The 27,937-nt window shown below is 38.4% G+C and overlaps 2 protein-coding genes across 5 annotated transcripts in view; both read left to right on the forward strand.

The window, feature by feature from the left end:
• Positions 1-1,342: 1,342 nt before the first annotated feature.
• On the forward strand, positions 1,343-6,340 carry rbm8a (RNA binding motif protein 8A). Of its 2 annotated transcripts, none has more exons than XM_031733683.2 (6): positions 1,343-1,452; positions 1,961-2,020; positions 2,114-2,191; positions 2,997-3,133; positions 4,719-4,855; positions 6,025-6,340. In XM_031733683.2, exons 1-6 carry the CDS (start codon positions 1,386-1,388, stop codon positions 6,071-6,073), a joined length of 528 nt encoding a protein of 175 aa, XP_031589543.1. In that variant the 5' UTR covers positions 1,343-1,385; the 3' UTR covers positions 6,074-6,340. The 2 variants fall into 2 exon arrangements, with proteins under 2 accessions (XP_031589543.1, XP_031589544.1); XM_031733684.2 differs by having other exon boundaries at positions 1,350-1,446.
• Positions 6,341-7,412: 1,072 nt separating this feature from the next.
• otud7b (OTU deubiquitinase 7B) overlaps positions 7,413-27,937 on the forward strand; it is a 46,520-nt gene continuing 25,995 nt past the window's right edge. For all 3 annotated transcript variants that reach the window (XM_039619790.1, XM_039619792.1, XM_031733672.2), the window contains exon 1: positions 7,413-7,611. The gene's annotated coding sequence lies outside the window, so the exon portion shown is untranslated. The remainder of the gene's footprint in view (positions 7,612-27,937) is intronic.

A 27,937-nucleotide genomic window follows, 5' to 3' on the forward strand; every position in this document is an offset into this window, starting at 1 on the left:
CTGAAATGTGACATGTTTAATAAGTCTTCAGATTACAGTTGACGGCAAGTGAGTGAATGTTTCTAATCATCTCACCAGAATATAAATGAAGACAATTTAACACTGAATACAAAGTTTTCTACAAAACCCTAATGTACTCTGCAACAAATCATTGGAAATGGCAAGAAAACCCCATGATATATGTAAAGAGTGTCTATGTCATGTCCCATATGTTTGCCTCGCTAAAATCAAAGTATATGAAAATATTTTTTAAAAACATTGTGTTTGTTTTACATGTACAGACTATATGTAATTATTATCTACAGTTCTCAAAGAAATTAAGTTAAAAAAAAAATGAAATACTGATGATCACAATCTAAATCAAATGGACAAAAATGGCTTTGTAAAGTTATTTCAAAATGTGCACCGTAAAAGTATTTAATATTATATACCACGTGTGCTGAAATATTAGCTGCAGTGTTATATGTTTATTTTAACTAAATCATACACTCCACTTGCAATGGAAGTGAGTGGAGTTGGGTGGGGTCCTCGTAGATGAATCAGGTTTCTTCTACTATCACTGCAATTTTTGCACATTGCCTCACAGCACATTGCTGCAGTTGTATTTGAGTCTTTGGGGCTCTGGTGGTCCCAAGAAGTAAGAAGCCTGGAGAACTTTTCCTGGAGACTATTTACACAAATGACAAGAAAGGTGCCCAAGAGAGTTCAACTGAATCAGAATCAGAATCAGCTTTATTTGTCGCTAGCAGGTTGCCCTGCAGTGAGATGGGATAATAAAAGGTGGTTACACCAAACACTGCCTTTCAAGCTTGTTAGAATTGTATAAACTTGTTTTTGTGTGTGTACTGTATTTCCATGTATGTTTGCGTCATTGGTTTGCACATGTTTCAATAAACCATTGCACCAGTTTTTTTAATTTTCCAAACAAAATATAGAGAAATGACAAGTTGCACAGTGCTGTAAGTGCAGGTATCTTAAAGCTACACCATTAAAAACCTAACTGTGCCTGTTTGTGTAAATTGATTTGAGCCATTTTACTTTCTGTGATAAAAATAATAGTGCCTCTGTCAGTGCGCTCCAGGGCGGCTGTGGCTACAATGTAGCTTGCCGTCACCAGTGTGTGAATGTGTGTGTGAATGGGTGGATGACTGAATGTAGTGTAAAGCGCCTTGGGGTCCTTAGGGACTAAGTAAAGCGCTATACAAATACAGGCCATTTACCATTTACCTTTTAAAAAAAAAATTAATAATTATTTTCATTTGTATTTGTGTATTTTATTTAATATATTGACTTTTATTTTATACAAACTGGCAACTTCCGCCTACCTCTCAGCGCTTTTTGCGTACGTACGTTACGTTGGTCAGACGCATACACACAGAGACATCATGGCGGACGTGCTGGACCTTCATGAAGCGGGAGGCGAGGACTTTCCTATGGATGAGGATGGTGATGGTAATCATATTATGTTCACTGTTAGTGGAAAATACTTTACTGTCCCCGCGTTCAAATGATGTGTAATTATTGAGGTCCGAATCGCAGCCGCCATGTTCGTAAACGGAACAAAAGCTAGACTGCGTGGTGGCAGGCCCGATCAATGCTAACATGCTAATGCGAGTTAGCGCCATATAGTTGATTTATTCAGTCGCTCCGTACAAGTTAGCGAGGCTACGGACATAGAGGTCTTTAAAGTTCACCTGTTTCTTTTTGAAGGGGAAATTTACTTGGCCGGTAACTTAACTCTCATTGTGAGGGTTGTTAGCAGCTGCTAACACGCTAATTCGCGGTTAGTGCAGCTAACGGGTAATTGTTTTTGCGGCTCAAACTGGGGGGAGCGGGCATGTTAAACATGTTCCTAGTCAGCTGAATTAAATTGGCGAATTTTGTTCGTTGATAACTTGTAGTCAAGAGAGCATTGCAGCGGCGTGCGCTGGCTTTGACTTGTTCATCTTTCATTCATTAGAGAGCATCCACAAGCTGAAAGAGAAAGCCAAGAAGAGGAAAGGAAGAGGCTTCGGTTCAGGTGAGTGACCCCTAGTGTGATGGCGATATTTTACATAGCCTCTCTTACTTTAGCTATGCAGTACAGTAAGTGTTTCTTTGTCGATATTTCCAGAGGAGGGAGCCCGGTCCAGAACCAAAGAGGACTATGATACTGTGGAACAAGATGGGGATGAGCCAGGCCCTCAGAGATGTAAGTAAAGAAACAGTTTAACAAAGGATTATGTCACGAACTTGAAACGGCAGGCTGTGGCTTTGCTGTGATATAGCAGAAAGTACCAGTGGTTTTCTGAGTAATCTTACATCATTTGCTGTTGATGTGATAATCACTGCTGGGTAGAACATGTTAGAACTTATTTAAATACATGTTCTTAATTGTCATTGTCTTAATACTTAAGCACAAAAATAATTTGTGTGTTTGTTCTCATTACAATTGTGTGGTGCAATTTCTCATAATTGTCAATTTATAAACCTTTCACTACAGCACCACAGTCTGTGTTACAGAGTAATGCAAAAGTAAAATGATGAAATAACTTGTGATTAGTAAAGTAATGCATTACTTTTCTAAAAGTAACCGGTAAGACAATGCTGCTGCTTTTTTGAGTTACAACTCCAATGCTTGTAATGATAAGTTTGGTCAATAGTATAAAGTCCAAGCTACATGTGTGAATAGAAATCTCAGAGTTAATCAACAGCAAAAGAAGGATTACGCTGGTACCATTAAAATCCATTCAGATTTACAAAAAAGCAGACTGGCTTCCAAAAAAGTGTCACTTCTGTTATTTATTGACTTAATATCAAAGCAAAGCTTTTTATTTTACATTAAATGCTTTATTGCAACGTAGCACCTTTGGCATCACACTGTCAACAACTAGTTTTTATTTATGACTCAAATACAGCGCTTTTTTTTTTGTTTGTTTGTTTTTTGTCTTTTTTAAGCTGATACGCTTGAAAGTGGTACTTGATTCATTACATGCTGATTCCTTTCCTTGCTGCAGCTGTGGAGGGCTGGATCCTCTTTGTGACGGGTGTACATGAGGAGGCCACAGAGGAGGACATCCATGACAAGTTTTCAGAGTTTGGAGAAATCAAAAACCTCCATCTCAACCTTGATCGCAGAACAGGTTACCTTAAGGTAAAAAAAACACAACAACAAAAACCACATACTATTATTGTGTGGGTTTTTTGTGTGCGTGCGTGAGCTGATAACCCTGGCTTAGTACAGGTTCGCTGTCTGGTGATACCTGATTCTAGCCCGCTACTTGGAGTTGAACCTCAGTGTGGTTTGCAGCTATACTTTGAGGAATGGGAGGCGTGGGGTTGTTCCGTAGATCTTTCAGACAGGCTGATTGTACACCCCAAACAACGCTTCTGTTAAACTGTTAAATTGGCTCTTTTTGTTTTGTGTGACTGGTTTTTACATCCAATTGTGTTTGAGTGGGGGGGAAAAATGGCTTGTTGAAAACATTGCTTCATTCTGGGGTAAAGGTGGTTTGAGCCCAGACAGATCACTGTTGCCTTCCAGCTGCATACACAACACCTGGCTGCATAACATGTTTGTTTGACCCTTAATGATGACACCACGATGCCATCCATGAAGAATAAACTCAGAAGCCAGAGCCAAGACCATCCACTGAGTCACACTTTAACTGATTTCATTCAAAGAGAAGTGCCAGTGTCAAGTTAGTTACCAAAAAAGTAACCAACATTTCTCTGACTTGTTCTAATTATCGCTAAACTAAACCCTAAATCCAAATATTTTTAATACTGCAAATGTCCTTAATGTCTGTAAAGGATTATGTTTTGGTTTAACAATCCCATACTGTTCCTCTGTCCGTGTGAAAAATGGAATTATTGGTAACCTGCTTGCTGGTTTTCTGATCAGATTGTTCTCATTTTTAACATGTGATGTGGATCAAACTGGAAATTTTACACACGACGTCAAATTTTTACCAAAAGCACATTTCATTGTCCTTTTAGTGTTTTGTTGTTGTGCGCTGTCTGTTTTTTATGATCCCATAAGTCACTTTAACAATGGCTTGTGACACTATTTTATAGTTAGGTCAACTTAACCAAATTCAAATCAGGAATATACAGATATTACACATTTGTTTGTTTTTATTCCACACAAATGGTAAAGTAGAGCAAGTTTGTTTCTGCAGCCAAACTGAAACAACTGCATGAATGCAAAGGAACAGCTATTTGTAGAGTCCTCATCCCACCATTGTCATTGTATTTCAGCTGTGTATAACACTTATTCCATGCGGGAACAACACTTGTGCAGAGGATGCATCTGGTCATCTTTGATTATAGCTCCTTCAGCATGCCTCTTCTCTCTTTTCCAGTTGCATTTCACGGATGCAGACATCCTTCAGTAAGGCGTGCTGAAATAAAATTTAGTGGGGGCACAGTCAAGTCTAACGATGGGGAACTAGGTGAGGGCAAGGAGGTGCAAATTAAAACTGTTCCTTTTAAATATAGAAACACATCCTCTTTTCTACCACAAGGTGGCAGCATTGTTTTTATGTAAAGTAGGCCCAAAGGAAATTCTACCTCTGTCAGCTAAGAATGGGGAACGTAAAAAGTTTTCCTTACAGGCAGTTTGAAGCAAAAACAGATTGTTGTACAACAAAGTCAGAATGTGTTTTTCCCAATAACTGAAGTATTTGGTTTACTGTGTACATAAATATGCAATAATTCACACAGTCTTCTGTCCCCAGGGTTATGCACTGGTTGAGTATGAGACGTACAAAGAGGCTCAAGCAGCCATGGAAGGGCTCAACGGTCAGGACATGATGGGCCAGCCTATCAGTGTAGACTGGTGTTTTGTCAGAGGGCCTCCCAAGAACAAGAGAAGGTGAGGGTGGTGTCTTCATCCATCTTGGAGCAGAAACAAGCTCGATGATATTCGAAAAATGTACAGAAACATACTCTGTACATTAATTTCAGTAGGATTTTGTCATCATAAGTGATCTTTTTTTTCCCCTCTTACCTCGCAGCCACTACTGATGACATGACTACTTAAGTTTTGTAGATAAGATACAATTTACTTTAAATGTCTGTGTGGCAGATGACAAAACATTAAACACAGCTCAGAAATAAGTAGCCTAAAGTCCAATTGTTAAAAACAAACAGGGAAAACAATATCCAAAACACAGTGGTTCAATAAAGTTAAAAAAACAAAAACAAAAAATGAAGGGACTCAATAATTTAAAAAAAGAACCCCCCCCCTCTCAATGAATACAGAATAAAGATCTACCACAAAGAAAGAGAGCGCGAGATAAAAGCTAATCAAAAAGGTACTGGCTGAAGCAAATGCTTATTATGCCAACCCTTTTAACAAAAGATCATTTAGGAAGCAGCTCATTTACATAGGCAAAAGAGTAAAACACAACGAACAAAAAAACTTTCCATCTTAGATAAGTAAGTAAATTAAATTTCATAATAATAATTATTGTAATAATTCGATAATCCACACAAAACAACCAAGAGTTTCAGTATTATTATTAATATTGCTCTTCTTCATTCTTGATTTATTTTCTAATACTCTAGTTTTAAACATGTTTTTAAACAAGAAAAATAAACTACACCTGTCACTGTTACAGCTATTCCACAAGTTACTATAAATATACTTTATTTATGCTGTAGTTAATGTTAAAGCAGGTAAAACATAAAACACAGCTTAATAGCTTAATAAATAAATTACAACTATAAAATTAGACAAAAAAGGGTCAATTGAATACAATAAGTAGAAATCTGAACGTTGAATAAATTGTAATCTAAAAATACAATAAAGGTATGGAGTTAAAAATGTAAATAAAATAAACTCTATATAAGTCTATAAAGATTTGACTACAATAAATATTATATTCACCTTGTTGTTATTGATCCTTCTTTTTTTTTTTTCATTTTACCACCCATATTGTCAGTGTAGGTATTTAAGTGAAACTCGATGATTTTTGAATTTCTTTCTTTCTTTCTTTTTTTAAGATTTTCCTGTTTGATTTAATGTGTGTTTTGTTTTAGGGGTGGTGGACGGAGGCGCAGCAGAAGTCCAGACAGGAGGCGGCGTTGAATGGAGGATGTCATCACTTTGATAACCAGTTAATAGGCTTCTAATGCCTTCCTACGAAGCAACTTTTGGAGTTTTTGTACAATATTTTCAGTAAACGTTGTGTAGCTGGGTAATTGGATCTAACAGAGAATTTGTGCTTTTACTTTCAGACAGACATGTACATGTTTATGGTTTTCATGAATCCCTCACAGTTCTTTCTGTTTGCTCATTGTAACTTGGATTTTATTTTATATAACCTAAGGAAAATTAAAATTTTTAAAATGTAAACCTATGATTTGTTTGTCTTTTTGTCTTTAAAATAACAGTTTACAGAGAAATCAGCATAACAGCTCATTTTGCATGAAATTATAGCATATATAGACATCATATACATATGAAGAATGTAGAAAAGAACATTTAGGATTTACATATATAATACTTTCTGAATGAAAATGGGAAATGATAATGCATAGGTTATCTTTACTTTCAAAATAAGTTAAATTTACCTTTAATGTTAATTAGGTGTGTAACTTAGTGAAAAAGTTACCTCTTATTTCTTTATATTTATTCAAGGGTTTGGGGGGGGTTTTTTTGGGGGGGGCGGCATTGGCTCCTTTTCTTTCATTCAGTTGCAGTTCAGTCCTTGTACCTGACCATTTTCAGAGGAAGCCACTAAACACTCCCCCATGAATCATTAAAGCGCAAGGAAGAGCTTTAAATGTCTTTTAAGAAACCTGGTGGGCTATTCCCTAAAACATCTTAACGAAACACTAAGTTTGTCTTTCATGAGTAAAAAAAGTTAGACATGTACTTCCATTTATTTTTTAAAACCACAAAAAACGTTTTGCATGCGAAAATTGACATTAATGGTCATGAAAAGTACTGAGACCTATAAAAAAAAAAAAAAACTTAAGCTGTGTGTAATATTAACCATGCTAAATGTACACGTTTTGTCACAACTTATTAGTGTTTGTACAATTCCAGAAAGGATGGATTACGCTCAGACGTGTACCCTGCTGCGTTTTATTTAGCATCGCTAATGACGTAGGGTTTACATCATCCTGGATGACCTCATCCCGGCCACGGTGACGCCCCAGCTATTTTGTTAACTCCAAAGCACCTGTCACTCTGGCCTGAGTGCCGCACTGACATTGGCTGCTGACACGAAAAACCACCGGCCTCTCATTTTCTTGCAGCCAATTGGCAGGCGGATGTTTGGCGTTCTCATTTGGTGTTTACGCTAATGGGGAACGTCAGTCAAAATGTTCTAGCCCGACCATTGGTTCTCATAAACGTCAATAAAAGAAAACTCCCGCCTCTGATTGGCCGAGTCCTCTCGGGGGCCGTCTGAAACCTTTGGTTGACGTTGTTGTTGTAAGTGGTGGAGAAATTACTTTGTCGCTGGTGGTCCGGTTTGGGATTTTACGCACCGTTCTCCATATGAGGACACTAAAAAGTTAGAAGTCGTTGGTACTGGAAACGTATTTGCTACTTACAAGTTGGCACTTGCTGGAAAACTGAATGGGACGATGAAAACAACATCTGCGAGGCCGCTAAAGGTAAGCAGTAGAGGGATACTCCAGCTCCTAGCGTTAACGTAAGCTACCGTTAGCTTGCTGCTGATTAGCCAGGCTTGAAGTAGCCACTTGCTAGCCAAACGTAACGGTTCGTTCTAATAACTGAAAAAAAATGTACAGGACTTCTTTATGGTGAGCATTCATGCACATGTCTGGCAGACTTTAAATGGACGATTATAATTACTAATGGGTGGAAATAAAGTTAGTGGGATATGTGTGAACGGTGCATGAACCTCATGCGTTTGAACGCCTCAAATGCGTTTATGTAAGCATGTTTATTGTTCCCTGATATTTTTTCTTCAAAGAATAGTTCTAGCCATTAAAAGCTGGCTCAGAGTCAGCAGTGGGGACAAGCCATCATCGTGTGTAGCGTTAGGATTCAGCGGAGAGCAGAACTGGTTTCTGAATACTGCCTTAGCTTTATAAGCTGTCAGCTAAGCAGTGTGAACACTGATATCAATTTCAGCTGATCTCTTTAGTAGTTGTGCATCTGCCTGTGGAAGTAAGTTAAATCATCATCTCGTTTTTTCTGGGAGCTTCTAGTCACGATCCAGCTTATCGGAGTCCGCCTTTTATTTAAGGTGCATGTGTGATGTAACATTGACTTAAAAGACCAGCTCACAGGAAATTACCAGAGCCAGCTCTTCACACAACTCAATTTCTAACCAAAACAAGTGGTTTTATTGAGTCTGAATAAGCATCTAACTCGGTGTGAGACTCCTGCCTGAGCTGACGGGTCACAGGGTTCACTGCTTTTTACTCATTCTGAAACTAGAACTAGGTTTATTTGCCATATTTTTCTCTACATCACCACAGCGAGAAAGTATTAGGTTGCACTCTGCCTTGAATTATTTAGGTCTTGTAGTTGTGGACTCCTTTGTTTGCCGGGACACCAGGACAGACAGCCTACATGAAAAGTAGGACAGAGGTAGAAGTTCTTCAGTGTATTTGGCCTACAGCAGGGGTGTCAAAACTCATTTTAGTGAACAGGGCATATGTACAGCTCACTTTGATCCTAAGTTTGTTTGACGTATAAAACCACTGGATAATATCCTTTATATACACAAAATGTCTTTGTGTGAAGAAGTATAGGTACCTAGGAAAAACATTTGCATTTAATGAGCTATTTAAATAACAAATGATAAGCAGTCAATGATCTCTTAGGCAAAAGGAGTGCAATTAAAACCAGTATTTCCACATTTCATCACTCTATTGGTGTTACATGTATATTAAAATAGTATAATATAGTGGCTATTTAAAGGCACATGACCTTCACACATGTATTTTGGATCTCGACAACAACAGTATTTTACTTCTGTCTGTAAAAGCAGAGAGAATTGCAAGTGTCTTCTCTGAAATTTGCACGCTTTGCAGAGCCATCCAGAAGGCCAGGCTGGGTGTGCTTTGACTGCTGATTTTGATTAAAAACAAAACACACGCATAATAAAAACACAGCAGTGAAGAGGAAGCTCGTTGAGAAGTTAGGTATGGTGTACTAGGAAAAAAACACATTCAGCCCTCCACCCATACTCACTGTTTCCAGTGGCTGTGAAGGATGATGCTTGAAGTGTAGGACACATAAGCAACTGCTGATCAGTACCAGTGTGGAAAGTTGAATGAAACTACCAGCGCACTTTGACTGTAATATTTGTCTTTTCTGCTAGTGACTTTTGCAGCTCGATAACTCTGAGCTATGATCAGTACGTTCCAGCATAGTCTCGTGGCAGTTTGTGACATGATCACAACTTTCAGTGTGTTAAGATATTAAAATTGATCAAATTATTTTCATGTCCCTGAATTTTCAAGTTTCCATATGTACTGATTTGTGTCTATATACACAAAGTAAATATTTTTCACCTCTAAAGGGTGCAAGAAGTCTACATTTAGAGACGGGAGGGGTTGGTGGTGCTGTGAATCATTAGGATGGTTACAATTCAACAGCATTATTTTGATTATTCAAACTGCTTAATTAAAAAAACAAAATCAGAATTAAACTACAGTGGTTGTCACTTCTTTTTAGCTTAGTTTTCTTGGTTGTCAGCATGACTATGCTGGACAACTTACAAGCTGTAGACATGAATCCTCCTTCCTGTTTAAATGCGTCACTCTCAAAGCTTTGCTAACCGTCACTATGAAAGTAGCCCAATTTTTGGCCATGAATGTGGAAAAATAGATTTTCTTCTCAACACTGTTCTTCTTTTGATAAAGAAGAACAGTGTTTAACTGTTTAACAGTTAAACACGCGTTTAAGTGACCAGTTGCAAAAGCAGCACTGTATTAAAGTTGGTGAGGATTTTAATCAGCAGGCCAGAAATGACCCAGTTATTATATTAAGGATCGTATGTAGGGATGAGAGTTGCATGAACTGTAATTTAAACTGAACTGAATAAACGGAGTATATAAATGTGAAGTGAAACAAACCTGCCACAGTCTGGCAGAGATTTTTTTTTTCAATTTTGTTTTTTTGTTACGCAGTTTAAAACGTAAAGAAAGAGAAAGTGTTGAAAATATAGATTATAAACTTAAAGGTGAGCATTTTAATTGTTGCCTTCTTAGTGTTTTAAAACTGGGCGTGATGTACGAGGATGGATCTGAATAAATTATGCCAAGAAGTTGTTAGATAATGTCCTAAATGATCCTTCTTTTTTTTCTAACAATGTCTGTAATTTGAAGAAAACAACTTTGTTTTATTCAGGATGACATGAATCACAGGGATTCATATATTGCTGCATTGGTCAACTAATATGAATGCAATGAAGGGAACATTTAATCAACATTTTAAACATTTTTATTTTCATAGGCGCAGTCAGTGAAGTTTTTGACCGCACCTCATATTTGCACCCATTATCTCACTGTTGGTAATTAAAGTGATAAAGCTGCCCATCAGTTCATGGTGGAAACTATTTTCATACCACGATGCTCAGTTTTTCTGAGGGTGTGTGTCAGGTTTCATTATACAAGTCCTCAACACTTGAAGGAACATATTATATTGATGCATACAGCAGCAGAGAGAGCACCTCAGGCGAGTATTTTAAGAGGGGTGTAGCATCCTTCTGACTGCAAGTCAGTTTCCAAACTGGCAGGGTAAAAAAAAAAAAAAAAAAAAAAAAAAAAAATGAAGACTGAAAACAAAAAGTGCTCTGCTGCTTTGTGAATATGTGGATTATAGGCGCACGTATACAGTCTATTAAATTGCCTTCTCAGTGCACTAAACAGGCAGTAGCTCAGCCTGCATCCAGTGGAACGGAACAAAACAAACATTACTGAGTTATTGCTCTTTGATTTTCCTCGAACCATTTGAATTTGGTTGATCCAAATTTAAATATGTGGCTTGTAATCTACAGTGTATCATATGCATCAGATCTCTTAACAGGATTCAAATGTTATGTGGTTGGAAGTTCATAGTAGCCTCGGGTTACAGTGACACTGATGGTGATGGTGCCCACTCAAGAGGTTTTGTTCTGGAAGGGAAATCACCAAGACTGTGGCTAAAATGTTTTTAATCGCTACTTTTTTCTAAAGTTGGTTTTAGTTTTGCTAACTTTAAAACACATTTTGCTTTATCAAAAAATAACAGGACAATGCGTACATTTATATCACCCAAAGACTTTTTACCATAACTCAGTACAAAGCAGTTGCGCTTACTTTCATATTAACAAAGGCTTTGTTTGAGCCAGCGTGCTAAACTGTATTTCACTAAAATTTAGTTTGCAAGCTCTTTTGTAATCGTTCATTAACAATAAAACTGTGTGGAGTGGGCCATGAGCTTTTTCACCTTCTGAAGCGTTGCATGCCCTGCTGTCATCCGAAATGATGAGTTGTAAGTAGACACTCGTATGACCTGCGTAACAGGGTTTGTCATGACGCTGGCAACATGAGGTTTTATGAGATGATGGTCGTGGGCTTATTTGCACACTGTTTTGCGGTTACACGTGGCAATAAAGACAGTGAGTCTTGCTTTATACTTCCACATGACGGACAGCCAGTTTAACTTGTTTGACTTTCTGTATGACTTCCTTTAAGGTTTTGTGCCAGTTAGTGTGAGAGTGCTGTAAACATGTGTCACGCACTTATTTTGCTGAATATCCTTTGTTACTGTCTTGGTGAATATAGTGTTATACAAGGTAACCTGTCTGTTTCAGCCATGCAGAGGGTATGAAAATTTAAATTTTCCTCTCGCTGAGTTCCCCCAAACAGCTGCTCACTGTCAGCGGTGCAGTGTCAGTTACACGGCCAGGCCCGTTTGGCCTACTCCCACAGGAAAACACGGGCAGATTAATAAGTAAGTAGATGAGGTTAGTAGGACAAACAGATGATTTTTTTTCCTGTTAAGTGTGCGTGTCCCACTGGTGGTAAGGCATGAACTAAGCCTTGTTTTGTTTGGACTCTTTGCAGATTTCCAAAAAAGACTTAAAACCCACATCCATCTGTGCTCTTATATCTTTAAGTAGCACTATTCAGAAACACAGAAAGGGGATAAGATAAAAGGCAAAAAACCGTTTTAGTCCCTGCCCTGCCACAGCGACACGAGGATCAATAGGTGGCTTGTCTCTAAGAGGTCTCCATGTCCAGACAGCAACTCATAAAACTCTTTGCAGCCCCACCCTCCCCACCATGGCTGGTTGCCTGCCAGTCTTGTGACACAGCAGCTAGCCAGTGCCCAGGGCCATTTGTGTCCAGGATGGGTAGATACTGTGAACTGAGGTGTTTACCTGGGTGCCAGCAGCTGCTTTACTTTGGAAACATGCATGTTTGAGTCCAAAATTCTTCATTTTATACTGTTTCTTCGTTTGTTTATAAGTAAAATATTTTTATTTGTGTAAAGAAAAACACAAAAATCAGGCATCTGTTGACACTCATTATATACCATAGTACACTATACTATAGTATAAACTATATTTGATTTATCCTCCAAACTGGGGAAACTCTGTAGCCTTTAACAAAATAGCTATGACCATTAGAGGAGTTTCTAGTTCATAAAGGTAAAGTACACTTTATCAAAACAAATAAGACATTTCACTAAAATATGTAAGCCGGTATATGTAACAGATTATAGTAAAGGTTTGTCTTGCATTTGAAAAAAAAAAGGTTTTATTCATTAAGTGGCCCAAAATACAGTGCATACTTACAAAGACTCATTTTAAGCAGGTATTTGAGCAGCATTGACATATACATATATTAAATACAAAATTGTTCTTAGGCTACAAGTGCAACTTAGGGATGTCACTGATATACAGGTTGAAACTTTTTACATATCAGATGATATAAGTTAAAAAAATAAATAAATCAGTAAATAGATGCTGGCCACACATTAGGTCCTCACCCTATGTTCCAGGTCTCCACTCTACACCCATGTTAAGTTGTGGATAGCAGGATTATGCCCGGTCTGTGTTTAGTTAATTCATGCGGTTGATAGAATAGAGGCCAACGCAAACTAAGGTGTAACAGTTTTATTTGTTCCACCTGAAAAACTATAATCCAATACAGCATGGGCTGCCACTCCCATGAGAAAAGCTGTGGTAATGAAAGCTTGTTGTATCACTTACTTTGCTCGCTGCACCTTTTCCGTACCACACTAGACTAAAGAATTTATTACAGCTGTACTTGCCAGAACCTCAGTCTTATCTGCTATCACCATAGTGCTATTTCGCTTTCACTTTTTAAGCAGTGGTTGTTTTATCTATTGTTGCAGATACAAATTTTTCCTTTATGATAGGAATAAATGTTTTCAACCGATTGGTCTTTGAGGAAGTTTATTATGCTCATTTCTAGCTACATAGTTTTGTTCTTTGACTCTGCAAGGGTAGCTTTGCATGTGTCACAGTCCTCAGTTGTTTTATTGTCCTGTTTTCTCTTCTTTTGGCTGTTCATGGTAAACAAAAGGCTTTAACAGTGTGTGGGTGGGGCTTGTGTACTCGCTATGGTATCATCCAGAGCCAAGTGTAGAAAAATAGTTTGAAATGACCGCCCTATTTGTACATTGTGTGCATGTATGAAACTTTAGACATTTTAAAGTCTTCTGGATTGTTTGGACTTCAGAAGGAGCTGGTGCACTGATGCATGGTTAACACAGACCAGCATAGAAGTGAATTAAATACATTGGCCTGTTTTAATCTGTACCTTATTTATCTTTTTGAGTCATTAGTTAATTTTGGACTTTAAAGTACTGCAGAACCATGCTGGTTCATGCGGCAGTCATGTGTCCTATATTCCACCTGGTAGTTTACATTGTTAGATCACAAAAAGACACAGAGGCAGGTGGTGTCATAGTGTTTTAGAAACAAACGTTAACTGGGGTTGCACATTATTGAAATATGAATAATTAGTTTAACCAGCTATTATTTTTGCTGCTGACCAGTGAGAGCAGAAATCATTTCGTTGACTGCTCCACAAAATCTAAAGGTTAACAGGACTCCATCAGGACCAAATGAGGACTTCTGACTGATGGATTCTTGTGTTTAGGTTGGCAGCTGTCAACTGACAGCTGAAACAAACTCATAACAAGTGAGGTGATTTCTATTAAATTCTGTCCTTCACAGACAGAACAACACTAACTGTAAGCTTAGTGGCAGTAAAGCTGGACTCATTGATCAGCATCAGTGTCTATTTGCATAGCTCTTTTGCTGTCTCTCTTCTTTACTTATTATTGAGGGGTGGTGTCATAACAAACAATAGTTAACTGGTGTTGCACGTTAATAAAATATGAATAAATACTTTTAACCAACTGGTGTTTTGAGTGCTACCTAGCAAAGGTAGAAATGGCTAATAGATCACTAGTTTGTGGAGGTATTTTAGGTATGTTCAGTTTGGTAAATTCTGCAGTTGTAGTAAATCACTCATCATGTTCTTTGAGATTAATGTTTGTTTCAAAGCATATTATTGGGCATGTGCCTTTTCTTGTGCAGACCAGGGGACATTATAGTCTCCTGCTCTGCCTCGTTGATTTAGGAAATCAGGAGTAATCCCACACACAGCCCTAATGAGGAGCCTGTTCCCCCAGGATGACATCATATGGGGTGTGACGTGAAGTCACCCTGCTGTGTATAGCGACTGGCCTGCAGCACGTGGGGATTCACATGAGCATTAGTGCTGCGTGCCTGCAGAGGCTGGTGCTTGTTTAGCCGCTGGCTTTAGATCGGGCAGGGCTTGGTTGGCTTCACATTCAGGCTGATTTAGTAGATCTTTACTGTTGTAGGTATTGTACTTGCAAGTCACAGATCCATTTTGTTTCTTGTATTAAGCAGTTTCTAAGCTCTTTTATTTACAGCAGTTTCTGTATTGCAGGACTGGAACGAATGTGCTTAATTTTAAAATGGCGCAGCCAAAGATCAAGTTGGAGTCTAAGAAATGTCTTGTATTCCTTGAGGGTTGATATGCAAATGAAAGCAGTAGTCATCTCACTTGCCTTTTAAATGTGACTTATGCAATACTAATTGTTTAGACATGAAGCAAAAAGGATATTTTGGCATCAGTGCCATCCCTGTAACATCAAATATTGCCAGTTTATTTTAAAATTACTGCACGGATCAAAGCAACAGAGGAGGTGATTTTAGTCATCTTTAAGATTTGTTAGGCTTGCCAAAACAAATTTAGACTTATCACCTTTGGTCAATAATCACAGTTCAAACTCTGTAGTATGTGTTATTGTGTAGAAGTGCTTGCATTCACAGGTGCCTTTATGTAGTGATTCCTACACAAAGACTTCACTTGGGTAGGACCCACAGGTACAGGGTCATCTAACTATAATTGGCAACACCCTCTTTTTTTTCCCGTGCTCTTCTTTTAAAGTCCAGTTGCTGCTAATCATCTACTCTGACCTTTCTCATGTCATGTTTACTGTTAAAGTCTTGGTTACTTGGTTGGGCGGTCCTCAATGTCATTCAGCTGTATCACCAAAGATGAGCTTGTGTCATGCTTGGACATGCAGCAGGGAATCCTGTGCTATTATTTTAATCATCTTAATTAATTTTCTAGAGACAAAACACACATTTTGTTATTTACTGTGAAAATATCCAGCCTTTAGAATATTTAGGTAGGCAGTTTTAAGATGGATGCAGAGGCTTGTGTTTCTTCACAAAGGATACAAATCACTGAGCCCACCAAGGCCAGTTGAGGACTTTTGTAAACTGGTTTAGAGTTTAGGATGACAGCTGACTGCAAACAGTCACCACAGGAAGCAATTTATCCATCAATCTCTGTGCTGATGTCCTTCAGAGGCAGAGCAGCATTTCTTGCCGGATGTTCAGCAGCACTGGACCAGCATTTGTGTGTCTGTGCACCTCTTTTGGTCTGCAAAGCACGGACTTCCATGAAGTCATGCAGGGGTCATCACTCTTAATGTCTTATTTTGGGTTTCTTTTTGTGTGCGCTTCTGAACCAGTAATGCATTGATGGCAGATTAGCTTCCACTTCCCCCTCTCACTTTGAGGATCAAATACCCTCATTACATTTTCTGCTGTTTCAGTCACCCGTCGCACTGACCCCGTGCACAAAGCAGTGTGGTCCCTGTGTGGAATGTGGGAATGCCACTTATAGTCCCCTAAAGCCCTTTTCCACAGCAGCCTGCTTCATGTGGGGTTGTTAATTATCGCTCCTTGACTGGTGATTACTGGGCCTGACTGCAGAGACATGCCCCGGGCATAGCCTAGGACCCTCTGAGATCTAGTAAACCATCATACTGGACAGGAAAGGAGGAAATAAAGATTGGCCTGCACCTGTATGTAAAATGGTAATCATAACTATCTCAGCATTAATGCTACATGTTACTATATTTATTACATGATAACACATGTATGTGGATAGTTAAACTAATCAGTTATTTTCTTGGTTATTCTATTAATTATTTGTCAAAACCTTGTCAGTTATGAAAAGTGAAAGAGTTCATTTGCAAAGGATGGCCTACTTTGTTGTTTTTGGAATATTTGAGTCAAGAAGTTCTTGTGGATTTAAAGAATTAAATGATTAAACTTTTTCCTTTGTTTTCTTACTGGTTTTGTACGTATTTAGTTTTCTAAATTTATGTAAAATGACCATTCAGGCAGAATCATAATGACCATGGATCAGAAATCACTTGCTGCTGTCAATTAAGGCATATCCTGTTAAAGAGGAAAATGTGTGCTTGTTTATTTTCATCGAGAAGTTGTTGATGCCTCTGTATCCATTATATAAAAATCAACACTCATGTTTCTTGTTCTTGTCCACTGATATGTGAGTCGGGTGATTCATGCTGTGGCATTCAGAGCAGTATTTTAGAGGAAAGTGGACTAAGTGAATTCAAACATCTCTGCTACATGCTCTGCTACACTATGACATCAGCTCTCAGACACTTTGATAAACACTTGTGTTCAGAAGCTAATACTGCCCATTTCAGCTGGCTGGACTTGGCTATTATTACTTTGCTCCAGTGAATATCAGCAAGAGTTTACATCTGGCTGAAGAAAAACTTTAAGCTTTCCACTGACCAGGAGACATTTTGTCCTAAACCATCACTGTACCTCAATCAGAATGCCTCTGTGTGCAGACTACATACTAGTGCTGGGCGATATGGAAAAAATATTTATCACGATATGAATTATTTTATATCACGATAACGATATATATCACGATATACCACCTGACCTGTGGTCATCTGGAAAGTATGCAGTCTGTAAACAGCGAGTGGAGAGGGTGCAGTCTTTGTTATGAGTTACCGTAAAGCATGTCGCAAATCCGGGTGCACGTAAAGCAGCACCATGTGTCAAAAACACAAGACGGAGTTTCTTTGCGAAAAATATCATTTTTTTTATACGTTATTTTCTCTTGCATAAAGTTAAGAGCATGTATAGTGAGAAGACAACACTAATATATTTGCCACAGGCTATTTAACCCTTTAAGACCTACCATAGAACCAAGTCCACCAGAGCTTATCTTTACATTTTACATGCTGTAGTGCCATTTGTGGGAGCATTTCTAGTTGCTATACATCAATACAACCGTTATAGCCCAAATTTTAATAATATGTATGCATTAAGTCCATAGTAACTACATAAATTGCAAAAAAGTGCAATAAACTACAAAAAAATTGAAAATCGTTTTTGTTTTGTTTTTTTACATATATTTCTAGTTAGAGAAATTTAAGAGGCTGATCCCTCAAAACTGTAAATACAAAAAAGTTGCACAAAATAGTTTCCAACCACGAGAAATTTATTTTGAGTGTCTTCATAGTTTTATTTTTGAGATACACTGTAGTATATAAAAGATACACTAATTTTTATATACTACAGGAAAAATGAAAATAAATAAATGCAAATTTGCAAAAACACAGCATGTGCATCAAAATAAACTATTTCCAACAGTGTAATTTGACTTCTAAGCATCCCAGAAACGATACAGAAAAGCATAAAGTCAAACATGACTTTTAAAAACACCAATATAGGCTTTGAAGCTAGAAAACTACATTTTCCACGAAAATGATGTCACTTCCGGTTTCGGACAGGTAATGGCGGACATGCGATAGTTCGCGCTGAGTTATATTCCAACGTAGGAAGTGTTATGAACAGCTGATCGGATCGGCAAAGCCTGTTTCTGGAATATTATGTTTTTGTTGCTGCAAGTCTGGAATATTATGTTTTTGTTGCTGGAAGTGCTTTTTATGCAATTTTTGCAAAGCTATATGTGGAAGGAAACCATGACCCTAGGGCAAGCTAATGGAATAAGATGTAAGTATGACTCCTATGATTTCATATGCAAAAAAAAAATTATTGCTACCTTACGTGGTTCCAGTTCTACAGGGATTTAAAAATAGTTAGGCAAAACGCAATGTGCCTGCTCCGACCGGTTGTAAAGGGTTAATGATATATTTTATGTAATAATTTATAAAATTAGGGTTAGAAACGATAGAAGACAAATGGCACGATAGACACTTTTCTATCGTCCACACGATATATATCGTCATATCGCCCAGCACTACTACATACACTACATGCACTTTGTGCTTACTTGCGTGGTGCATGTATATCAACAGGGTAGTGTTGCTTCAAGTCTAACACAAAAGGTCATAAACTTAACTGCTTTTTGTATACATGCAACGTGTCAAGTTTCTGACCAAAACTTATGCTAAAATCTTTTAAAAACAACAGTTTACCATGCATGAACAGCAAATAACACCAAAATATGAGTAATATCACTGCTTTTCACCTCCTGCCTGAAATTTGGTTGCTGGTCCTTCCTCGTAAATTACTTAAATTCTGCCATTTTGACAGTTTAATAATTAACCACTAATTAGCAGATGTCAGTGTCTGTGCATTGTACCTGTACAGATTTGAAACCAAGCTTAGCTGTTTGACATAAAAAAATCTGAAATGAAAATCAAGTAAATACAGTCATAAAATTTGCTGTAGGTATTACATTTGTAGAGGTTGTATTTATGACCAGATCAAAATCCAAAGAAAACAGTAATGTGTGGTTGAAAAAAAGGAAATGTATATTGTGGTAAGGAATATTACAGTCTATTGTTGGATGGTTATGTTCCCATCTTGAAGGCTCTTTATTTATAGAAGTCCAAAAATAATAGATCATTTTGGTATTGTTAGGCCTTTTTTTCGCTAAAGAGGTCTTTGACAAGCATTAATTGAAACTTTTTTTTTTTTTTTTTAAAACAGGAAACTCTGAAGACATGCATTCATACAAAGGAAAGGAAACATAAGCATACTCTAGCTTATTAGGTCATCCGTTCTGTAAAAACCTTCTAATGCTAACTGGTGTTTTGTGTTTCAGTCAGCTTAAGGACCAGAGAATGATGATTCCTAAGAACAGTGCACTTTCAAAAAAGATAAATGGTTTTTGTTAATGAAAATTAGCTCTGAATGATAAAGGGTTTCATGCTTTCAGAAGGAGAAGATGACGTCACTGATTTGATTGTCTCTGATTGAAGCATTACACGTTCCTTGGGTTTTGTCCCCAACAGTGTTTAAATCTTAGCCATCAGCTGTTTTGAGCTCTCCACAGTGCAGACTTTCTATGTTTAAACTGTGATTAGCAGTGGATTATTTTTAGGCTATCTGAAACAGGAGGTTGCTCTAATTCTGGCAGCTCAGATTAGATCAGGGGTGGGCAATCTCAGTCCACGAGGGCCGGTGTCCCTGCAGGTTTTAGATCTCACCTTGGGTCAACACACCTGAATCACATGATTAGTTCGTTACCAGGCCTCTGGAGAACTTCAGGACATGTTGAGGAGCTAATTTAGCCATTTAAATCAGCTGTGTTGGTTCGAGGACACATCTAAAACCTGCAGGGACACCGGCCCTCGTGGACTGAGATTGCCCACCCCTGGATTAGATGTTAACTCTCTGTTTGCATTGGTGGTGGTGCTGACACAGTTGTTATTGCTCTGGTTTAGATGTAAAGATAGACACTCAGAACAAGTGCGCAGCTGTGTAATGAACATTCAGGAACCCTGTTTTCATGAACAATACTAATAGTTGACCTAAATGTCTGTGAATGTGTTTTTCTCCCCCTTATTACCAGTGTTGCACTATTTTTAGACCAGATAAACTTGAGGAATTTCTTGGTTCAGTCATGAAGTTTAAAACGGCTGCAGTCTGCAACCCAAATGTGAAAACTGTGATCAAATGATCTGTAAGTAAATCCTGTTTTCTTCAGCTTGTTTTGCCTTGAGCACTTAAGAGAAAAATAGAGGTTCACATGGATCAAGTTTGCCTGTTTCTGAGCCAGCAAACGGGATAGGGAGGCTGTGAGAGGGACATTAGACTTTGCAGATTTTTGTTTGATGACTGGACAGCTTTTGGACTCGTCCAGCTCAGGTGGCACGGCCTGGAGAGGGCAGACATGGTGTGGAATCTCTGACATCAGCTGTGTGTGCATTCGGGATGGTGGTGTTGTCTTACGCATTACACACACAGACGCCCCCAGATGGTGGTTAAGCCAGCAGGGTTGAAATGTGTTTTTATTTTCCTTGCAGGGAGGCTCATCTCGCCTACTTTGTTTAATTTTTTAAATTCCTGACTTGTTTGTAAACATTCATTAGACCTGACACTTCTTGCAGTGTACTCTTGCAGAGACAAGCCAAGTGGAAGAAAAATAAGTAGGAATGCAGCTATGCAGCTTTTTCAGTTCTCATACCTTGGCTTTCTGATCCAATACTGATCCAGTACTAGATTTACATTAAAAAGCTGGATTCCTTACTGAATCATTCTTGTTTATGCAAATCAGCTGCTTTTTTTTTTTTTTTGTGGATCAAAATGGGTCTTTGGGTGGTGACTGTACACGAAAGCATGATTGGTCCGCATATAGTTAATTTGTTGAAGTGTATTCATTTGTATTTTATGCTCATTATATTTACCCAAATGCTGCGCTCAATTTAAACATTGCTTTGCCAGTTTTGTAAAAGAAACTTAACAGATAATTAAGGCAACAAGAAGCGATGATCTGGACCTCACACCTTTGCACCTGTCGGGACTTTATATCAGTACATAGCGGTCTTGCAGGCCTGGACTTTCACCAAGTACTGTAGGCTGTACTTGTACTCTTCTAAACAGAATGAGGGGAAAATGTGGTTCGGATACTCCTTTAGTTTTAATCATTATTAGATTCTTTAGAGTTACATTCAGCATCATACTGCAAAGTGTTACAGACCCTGAGCAGGTGCTGAAAGCTGAAGCTCGGTTGTGCTGGCACATTTTGCAGTTAAACCAAAAATTTGCTAACAAAAAGTTGTTGGCAAATGAGCTTGAAACTCTAAATCGCTGATCCTCCTTGCTATTTTGGCTGTCCTTACTGTAGCCAGTGGACTAAAGATACAAAGTAGGATTATATTGATTAGATCACCTGTGTCGACATATCAGAGTAGTGTGCCTCTAAATATAATCAATAATATTATTTGGGAAGACTATAACCCATCTTTCCTGCAGCTACACTGTCTGAGTCAGATGATGAAGCTTTTTCTCTTCTCTTCTTTTCTTTTCTTTTCTTTTTTTTTTTTTGGGCTAATGGACTTGAACTGGTCCTCTAGTCCCCATAATTCATATGTCAGCAACATGTCTGTGCATGTACCCCTGAGCTGTAGTTCAGTGGGATTATTGATTTTGCTCCAATGACCAGCTTGCTAGCATATTTCCTTTTGTCCAGAGGAATAGGCACACTCAAATTTACTCTATTGATTTCTGAGATGTAACCCAATAGCAACTGAAACCATAAGTCTCTCCCTGAGAATGCAGCAGTTTAAAGTCCTAAATATTGTAATTGAATTGCAAAACTGTTTTTTTTTCTCTTTAGTGATAGTAAATTAGTTAAAAGTGCTTCATAAATGAATTAAGGGAAAATGAGAATTGATGCAGACCATGTCTGCGGCAGCCTAGCATTAGCTCGATGCTGTTTCTGCAGTGCTTTGGCATTATACAAGCCCTTGGAAAGTGATGTGCCTACACTATTCCTATGATGCATCCATTTGCCCTTGAAGATGAGGTCAACATAGTTGGAAAAGAAAGCATTGCCCGGCCCTATAGAAGGATATTGCAATATAATGAGACGATTTTGCATCGCTCTGCGCTCTGTTTGCTTTGCTGTGCATTTTCTTGTCCAAGGCTGTTGTCTGAGAAGGCCTTTTTTTTTTTTTTAAACCTTCTACTTATTATGTTGAGGAGACTGAAGCAGCACTTCCTATACACAAGCAGCAGAGCCATTGTGCTGCACCCTTCATATGAGGGCAACTTTGGAAGACCTATAAAGATCTCAATTTTCCTCCATTCCTCAGCCAGGCAATGATCAGCCTCCTTCCCAGCTGTAGCTTTCTTATGTAATGAGCCAGTGTAGGCTGACTGAGCTCAGTCAGTAACCAGATTACAGCACTCCACAGATTCAGACAGCTGAAGGACAGCCATCTCACCACACCTTTGTTTTTCTTTCTGCTGGCTTCCTTCAGCAGCATGGTTGGTGTTTACTGTGATTGATTGTTCACAGCGTATCCACCCGGTTTCTGTAGCACTTAAAAACTGGCTTCGACTCACTGAGAAGAAATAACAAGGAGGCCATTGCTCTGCTCTGTTTTTATGCATGTGGCTGTTTTTTAAGGACAGTATGCTATGCCTACGCCTTGCGGACACTCCAGAGCTTACTGTGACTGACAAGTCAGACAACAAGAGAGTGATTGAGACTTGGGCACATCAGTCATGTGGCTATACAAGTATTTCCTAAAGTATCTCTCTAAAGTCCCCTTATTAGCTGCCAGGATAGCCTGAGTAGTATTGTATTATTGAAGCTAATAAAGATCACTGACAGGGTTTTTCCTGGATATATCATTTTTTTGGTGTCTCCCAAAAAGGTTTTAGCCTTTTAATTGTAATTTAAAAAACAAGAATAGTTTTGTTGATCAAATAACCAGCTGTAAAAGGAAAATTCCTAGTTTTCTAAGTGTGTATCCAGTTATGCTTATATATTGAGTGAGGACTGTTTTGAGCCTGGAAAAAATCCAGATTGATGCCAGAGTTATCCACAGATACACTTCACTTGGATGAACCATGCAAGTATATTAACAACCAGGGAAGTACGTGGTTATGTGTTTTGTTTTGTTTTTCTTTTGTTGTTGTTTTGTGTGTGTTTTTTAGTTTGGTGTCTGCTAAACACCTATTCCCGGTCTTTCGGTCTTGTGGCTGTCTAGTCAGGTTGCTGATGATGTTGTCCTCTGTTCCATTAAGCTGCTTTCCCACAGAGGATCTAGTCCCAATCAGTCCCAAGCAGCCACTGTTTCTGACTGCTGCTGACTGCTCTGGTGGTCTGCATATGAACTGGACGGAGAACTGGTTCATGTACTGTTAACGATGGTGTTGTGTTTTTGTATTGCAAACAGTGTTTTTTTTTTTTTTTTTTTTTAGGTGCATCAGACCTAATTAGTCATTTCTGCACTTCTGCTGTAGTCACTTATTGGCAGGTGTGTGCACCGAAGCAGATGGAACTGCAGTAATCTGGCTGGTTCATCAGTCTAGCTGTAGCTGCTAGTGCTCACTGCTCTGTCCAAAGGCTGGAAGGTTTTGCTTTCTATCCCACCATCCCTCTGTGGTGGAGATGAAGCACTTAGTCACACTTGTCACTCCTGCTTCGACTCCCACCAGCCACATCGCCTCACCCTGTTTGTTTGCCTTATGCCCTTTATCTCATTACTCATGTGGTTTTGCCAGGCGGAGAGGGTGTGTTTTGCATTTGCTGAGATCACAGGAAAGGTTTATGTGATTGAACAAAAATAGAACGGGCACATTTATAGACACTGTGTTTTATCACATACTGACCATTAGAGGAGAACAACTCGGCCATCCTCATCTGGTGAAGTCTCAACATTATTTAGGTAAAGCATACTATCCTTGTTCTTTGTGTGACAGCTTCTTTGTCACTTAAATGTAGAGCAAAGCTTGAGTTTCACACAATCAATGAAACCTTAGCGAGCAAAAACACGAGGCGGTGAATCTCCCCCTTCACAGGGTTTCAGTGAGCCGTTTCCCTCTTTCATAGAGCAAGAAAAAGCACAAACTGTGATGCAAATGTAAATATCAGCATTACCAAAAGTCAAAACACAGAACCTGTTCTGCCTAAAGAAGTGGCTTCATTTACCTAATAACTCACTTATTTTTTGCCTTTAGCTTAATCTCAGTGCTTTACTTTGCCAGTGTCCATTCGGGCAGGAGTGGAAAACATTAGTATTTGCCTCTGTACGGTAATAATGCATCAGTTGTTATTTATTTTGCTTTTTACAGACAAACAAATTAGATGAGGGATCACAGTTGTAGAGTAGAATTCCAGAAGCGAGAGTTTTGAGGCATAGCTTTATTGAGAGATTTGTGTCAAAAATCATTAACACAATTGGACAGAATTGTAATGTGGATTATTTAACATATTAATTTATTGCACTTAAAAAAAGTGTCTTTCTTAAAGGTATTTTCTTAAACATTCTTGAATGGCCTTGGGAAAGTTGCACACTAGCATCATGGAGTTGAAGTCAAAAGCCAGCTTTGAGAATAATCAATGCAAAGATATTTGTGCTAAGAAAAAAAAAAAAATCTTGTGAATGATCGTTCAGATATCTGGAACCAGATTAGCCAGTCATATGTAGAAATCTGCTAGTTTTGTTGTAATGCTGCTTTTCCTTTTACATATCTTTTTTTTAGTAATTTGTCCAGTATTCATATAGTATTTCTTTCCTACAAATGATCAATTCTCTGCATGTCTGTTAGTGTAGACAGTCAGACTGCTCTGTACTTTCAGGCCAGAGGAAAACGTGGTTCATAACTCGTGGTTTGCAAACAGTGTTGCTGAGCGAGTAATAAGAAGTGAAGCCTTTTGGAGAGTGCGAGATGGAAATTTACAGCAATGAGGGCAGCTCGATGTTTTTGTTTCAGTCGTTTTTGTTTGTCTTGCCATAATAGGACTCCACATCATACCAGCTCTGCTACAGATCTGAGAGATTTTATGCTACATATAAAAAAAAGTGCTTTTATCTGTTTGCTTTTTCCAGAAATCAGTTTTTAGGTGTGGCAAAAGCTCAGCTTTGTTTTTATTTTGAAATTAGATTTAATTTACCCTGCATTCATGGTAAATTAGTCCCAGTGAAGAATGTGGCAACCATTGTTTCTGGTTTGAGGAAATAAAGACTGAATTTAGCCTGCTGGAACTGGCGAACAAAAAGTGGACAGATATTAGCTGAACAGCTGGAGGGGCATGGTGTTGAGTCTTAATATGTGCCTGATTTGTTAACTATTTTGAAGGTATTATGCAGTTATTGAACATAAAAAACATGCCATTTAAGATTAATTTTAATGTTAATCTATAATGAAAAACAAATCAATATATGAAAAAAGCATTAACACCATCAATATCCAGTAGGGAATTTTTTAGCCCCACCGCACAGTGGCCACCACAGGTCCTCCTCCCCCTCAAGAGAAGTTTGTGGTTTCAGACTGTGATGAATTAAAGACGTAGGCAGTTTAAGGAAAACACCCTGGTAGTCACAGCAGAAGTAACGGAGTCAAACGTATACCAGATGAGAAACAGTTTGAAAGCAAGACCTACTGATAAATTCTTCTACTGAAATATTTTGAGTTTTAAATATAGATCTTTTACACCAAGGGCCCCCTTTTAGTCATCTTGTTTGGAGCTGAACTAAACAGTGAGTGAGACCGAGCTTTTAGGGAAGCACAAAAACACAGAACTTTGAAGGAAAAGGCGAGTATCCAGTAGGACAGATCGAGAGGCAAATGTTTTGCTCTGGATTAAATGTTCTTCGTGATAAAGACAATGTGGGCGATAGATCAGGTGGATGGATACAAAATGTAATTGAGCCCATGAAAAGCACAAAAAGATGATAATGCAAAATGACAAGAAATTGATGCTAGAGCTGCACTTCTCAGAGTTTTGCCAAAATTAATGCAAAAAAAAACAACAAAGATTTTATCCCAATTATTTAGTTATCATAATCATACGGAGCCAGCACTGATTTATTATCAATGTAATATTGTAATATTCACCATAAAAAGTGGATAAAATTAGTTTTTTTGCTCACTTTCCACAGCCCTCGTGTGTTCAGTAAAACCAGTACAAAAAACAGTAAAAAATGTGTCCTCCTTAAATACTGTAAAGAACAGCAAAGCAAACTTGAAGTCCCAATCCAAGCGACAAAGTGACCCCCTCAGCCCACCAACGGCTGACACAGTGGGCTGTGGTAACCTCTCCGTCTCCCTCCGTGATCCAGGCCGTTCTCCCGCCCTCAGCTCAGCACCCACGTGTTGTCAGCAGCTCCTGTTACGTAAGCGCTCCTGCCAGACAAAAGCTCAGCCATCCCAGATACAAATCACTGACTGGCCCATGTTGGCAGCAGCGATAGTACTGCTCAGTAATCCACGCAGGGTCTCTCTTGTTGAGAATGTTTTTTCCCTGGCTGCCAAATGGAAATTTTTGACCATGCAATAATAGATTTTGAGGGCATGAAATACAAGGTATTTGTTAGATATCATGTTTTGTTGTTTTAAGCCCGCTATGACCTTAAAGGTAAACTCTGGCTTTGTAATTACCTTTGGGTGTCAAACTCTGTGGTGAAGTTTCAGTCTGCGCCAACACCACAACAAATTATTGTTTATTGATGAGCATTTGATGGATGCCATAAACTTATGGCCTCCCACACTTCCTCCTTCCCTTCAGGGTGTTCAGTGTCATAAACGTTTTTATTGCGGTCTTAATGACTTTAAGTTCCACCATAATTTAATCCTGTGTTATAACTTTAGTTTTATTGTGCAGCACCATTAAAAAAGTTTTACAGTTAAGAAGTAACTGTGATCGAAACAGTTGATTCATGAGTGACCTGACCTGCAAATATGCACTCAGATCTGATCCAGCACAGAATAAAAAATAAGATAAGTGATTTTATTATAGTGTAATGCCAGAAGACTTGGAGGACACAGACTGTCATTTATACCAACTTGATCCTAGAAAAAAGTGTTTTTGAAGGAGGTGCCATTTGATGATTTTAGTATTACACATCAGCAGCAGCTAGGTTTTTATTGGTGTGTGAGAACATTCTGTCCACAGCCCTCTGTTTATCACCCTTCCATTTTTTTTTTTTTTTTTTTTATATTTAATGGCTCTGAGTACTTTTTGCCTGTGCTGGGAGACTATACATCACATAATGGTACAGAATTATAAGAAAACACAGATTTTTACATTGTAACTAGAAGACTGTCCTCTTCTAAAGCCATCATAGTTGGTAAAACGTGTTGATGCTGCTGCTAAAGCCATCACTGATTAGCCATAAGAACTTAAGGCGCAGCCTGTACATCTACTATGCTGTGGTATTGTCACAACCTGGTGGCTTCCTGTTTGTATGTTTTAATCTGCTTTCTCCTTTTTAAACGCTTTCATTTCTTTAAGTATTATACCAGGGGGAAAAAAAAGAGAATTTGCCAGAAAGCTGTAATGATATTTTGAATAGTTCTGTTTTCTTGCAATGGGCCTCACTTCATTTATAGCATGTCCCTGTCAGTGTAGTAGTTATAGTAGTTATGTTATATCAAAGTTTGTACTAATGCAATAAAATTGCCCTAATTTGTTTTGTTTTATAACAAAGGCTTGTCAGACAGTGACTCAAAACCTGTCGCAGTGATTCCCAGAGTGTGGGTCGAGGCTTCTGGTCGGCCACGATTGTGCTGTTGGTCAGAATACAGTCTAATCTTCGTTTCTGTATCAGTCCAAATGAGATCTCAGCCCGTTTCGTTACACTAACGTGTATGTGATCGGTAGACCTCACTGAACTGACAAACTGCAAGAATATTGGGAG

This window comes from Oreochromis aureus, linkage group 11 (assembly GCF_013358895.1).
Source record: "Oreochromis aureus strain Israel breed Guangdong linkage group 11, ZZ_aureus, whole genome shotgun sequence".
Taxonomy (NCBI): domain Eukaryota; kingdom Metazoa; phylum Chordata; class Actinopteri; order Cichliformes; family Cichlidae; genus Oreochromis; species Oreochromis aureus.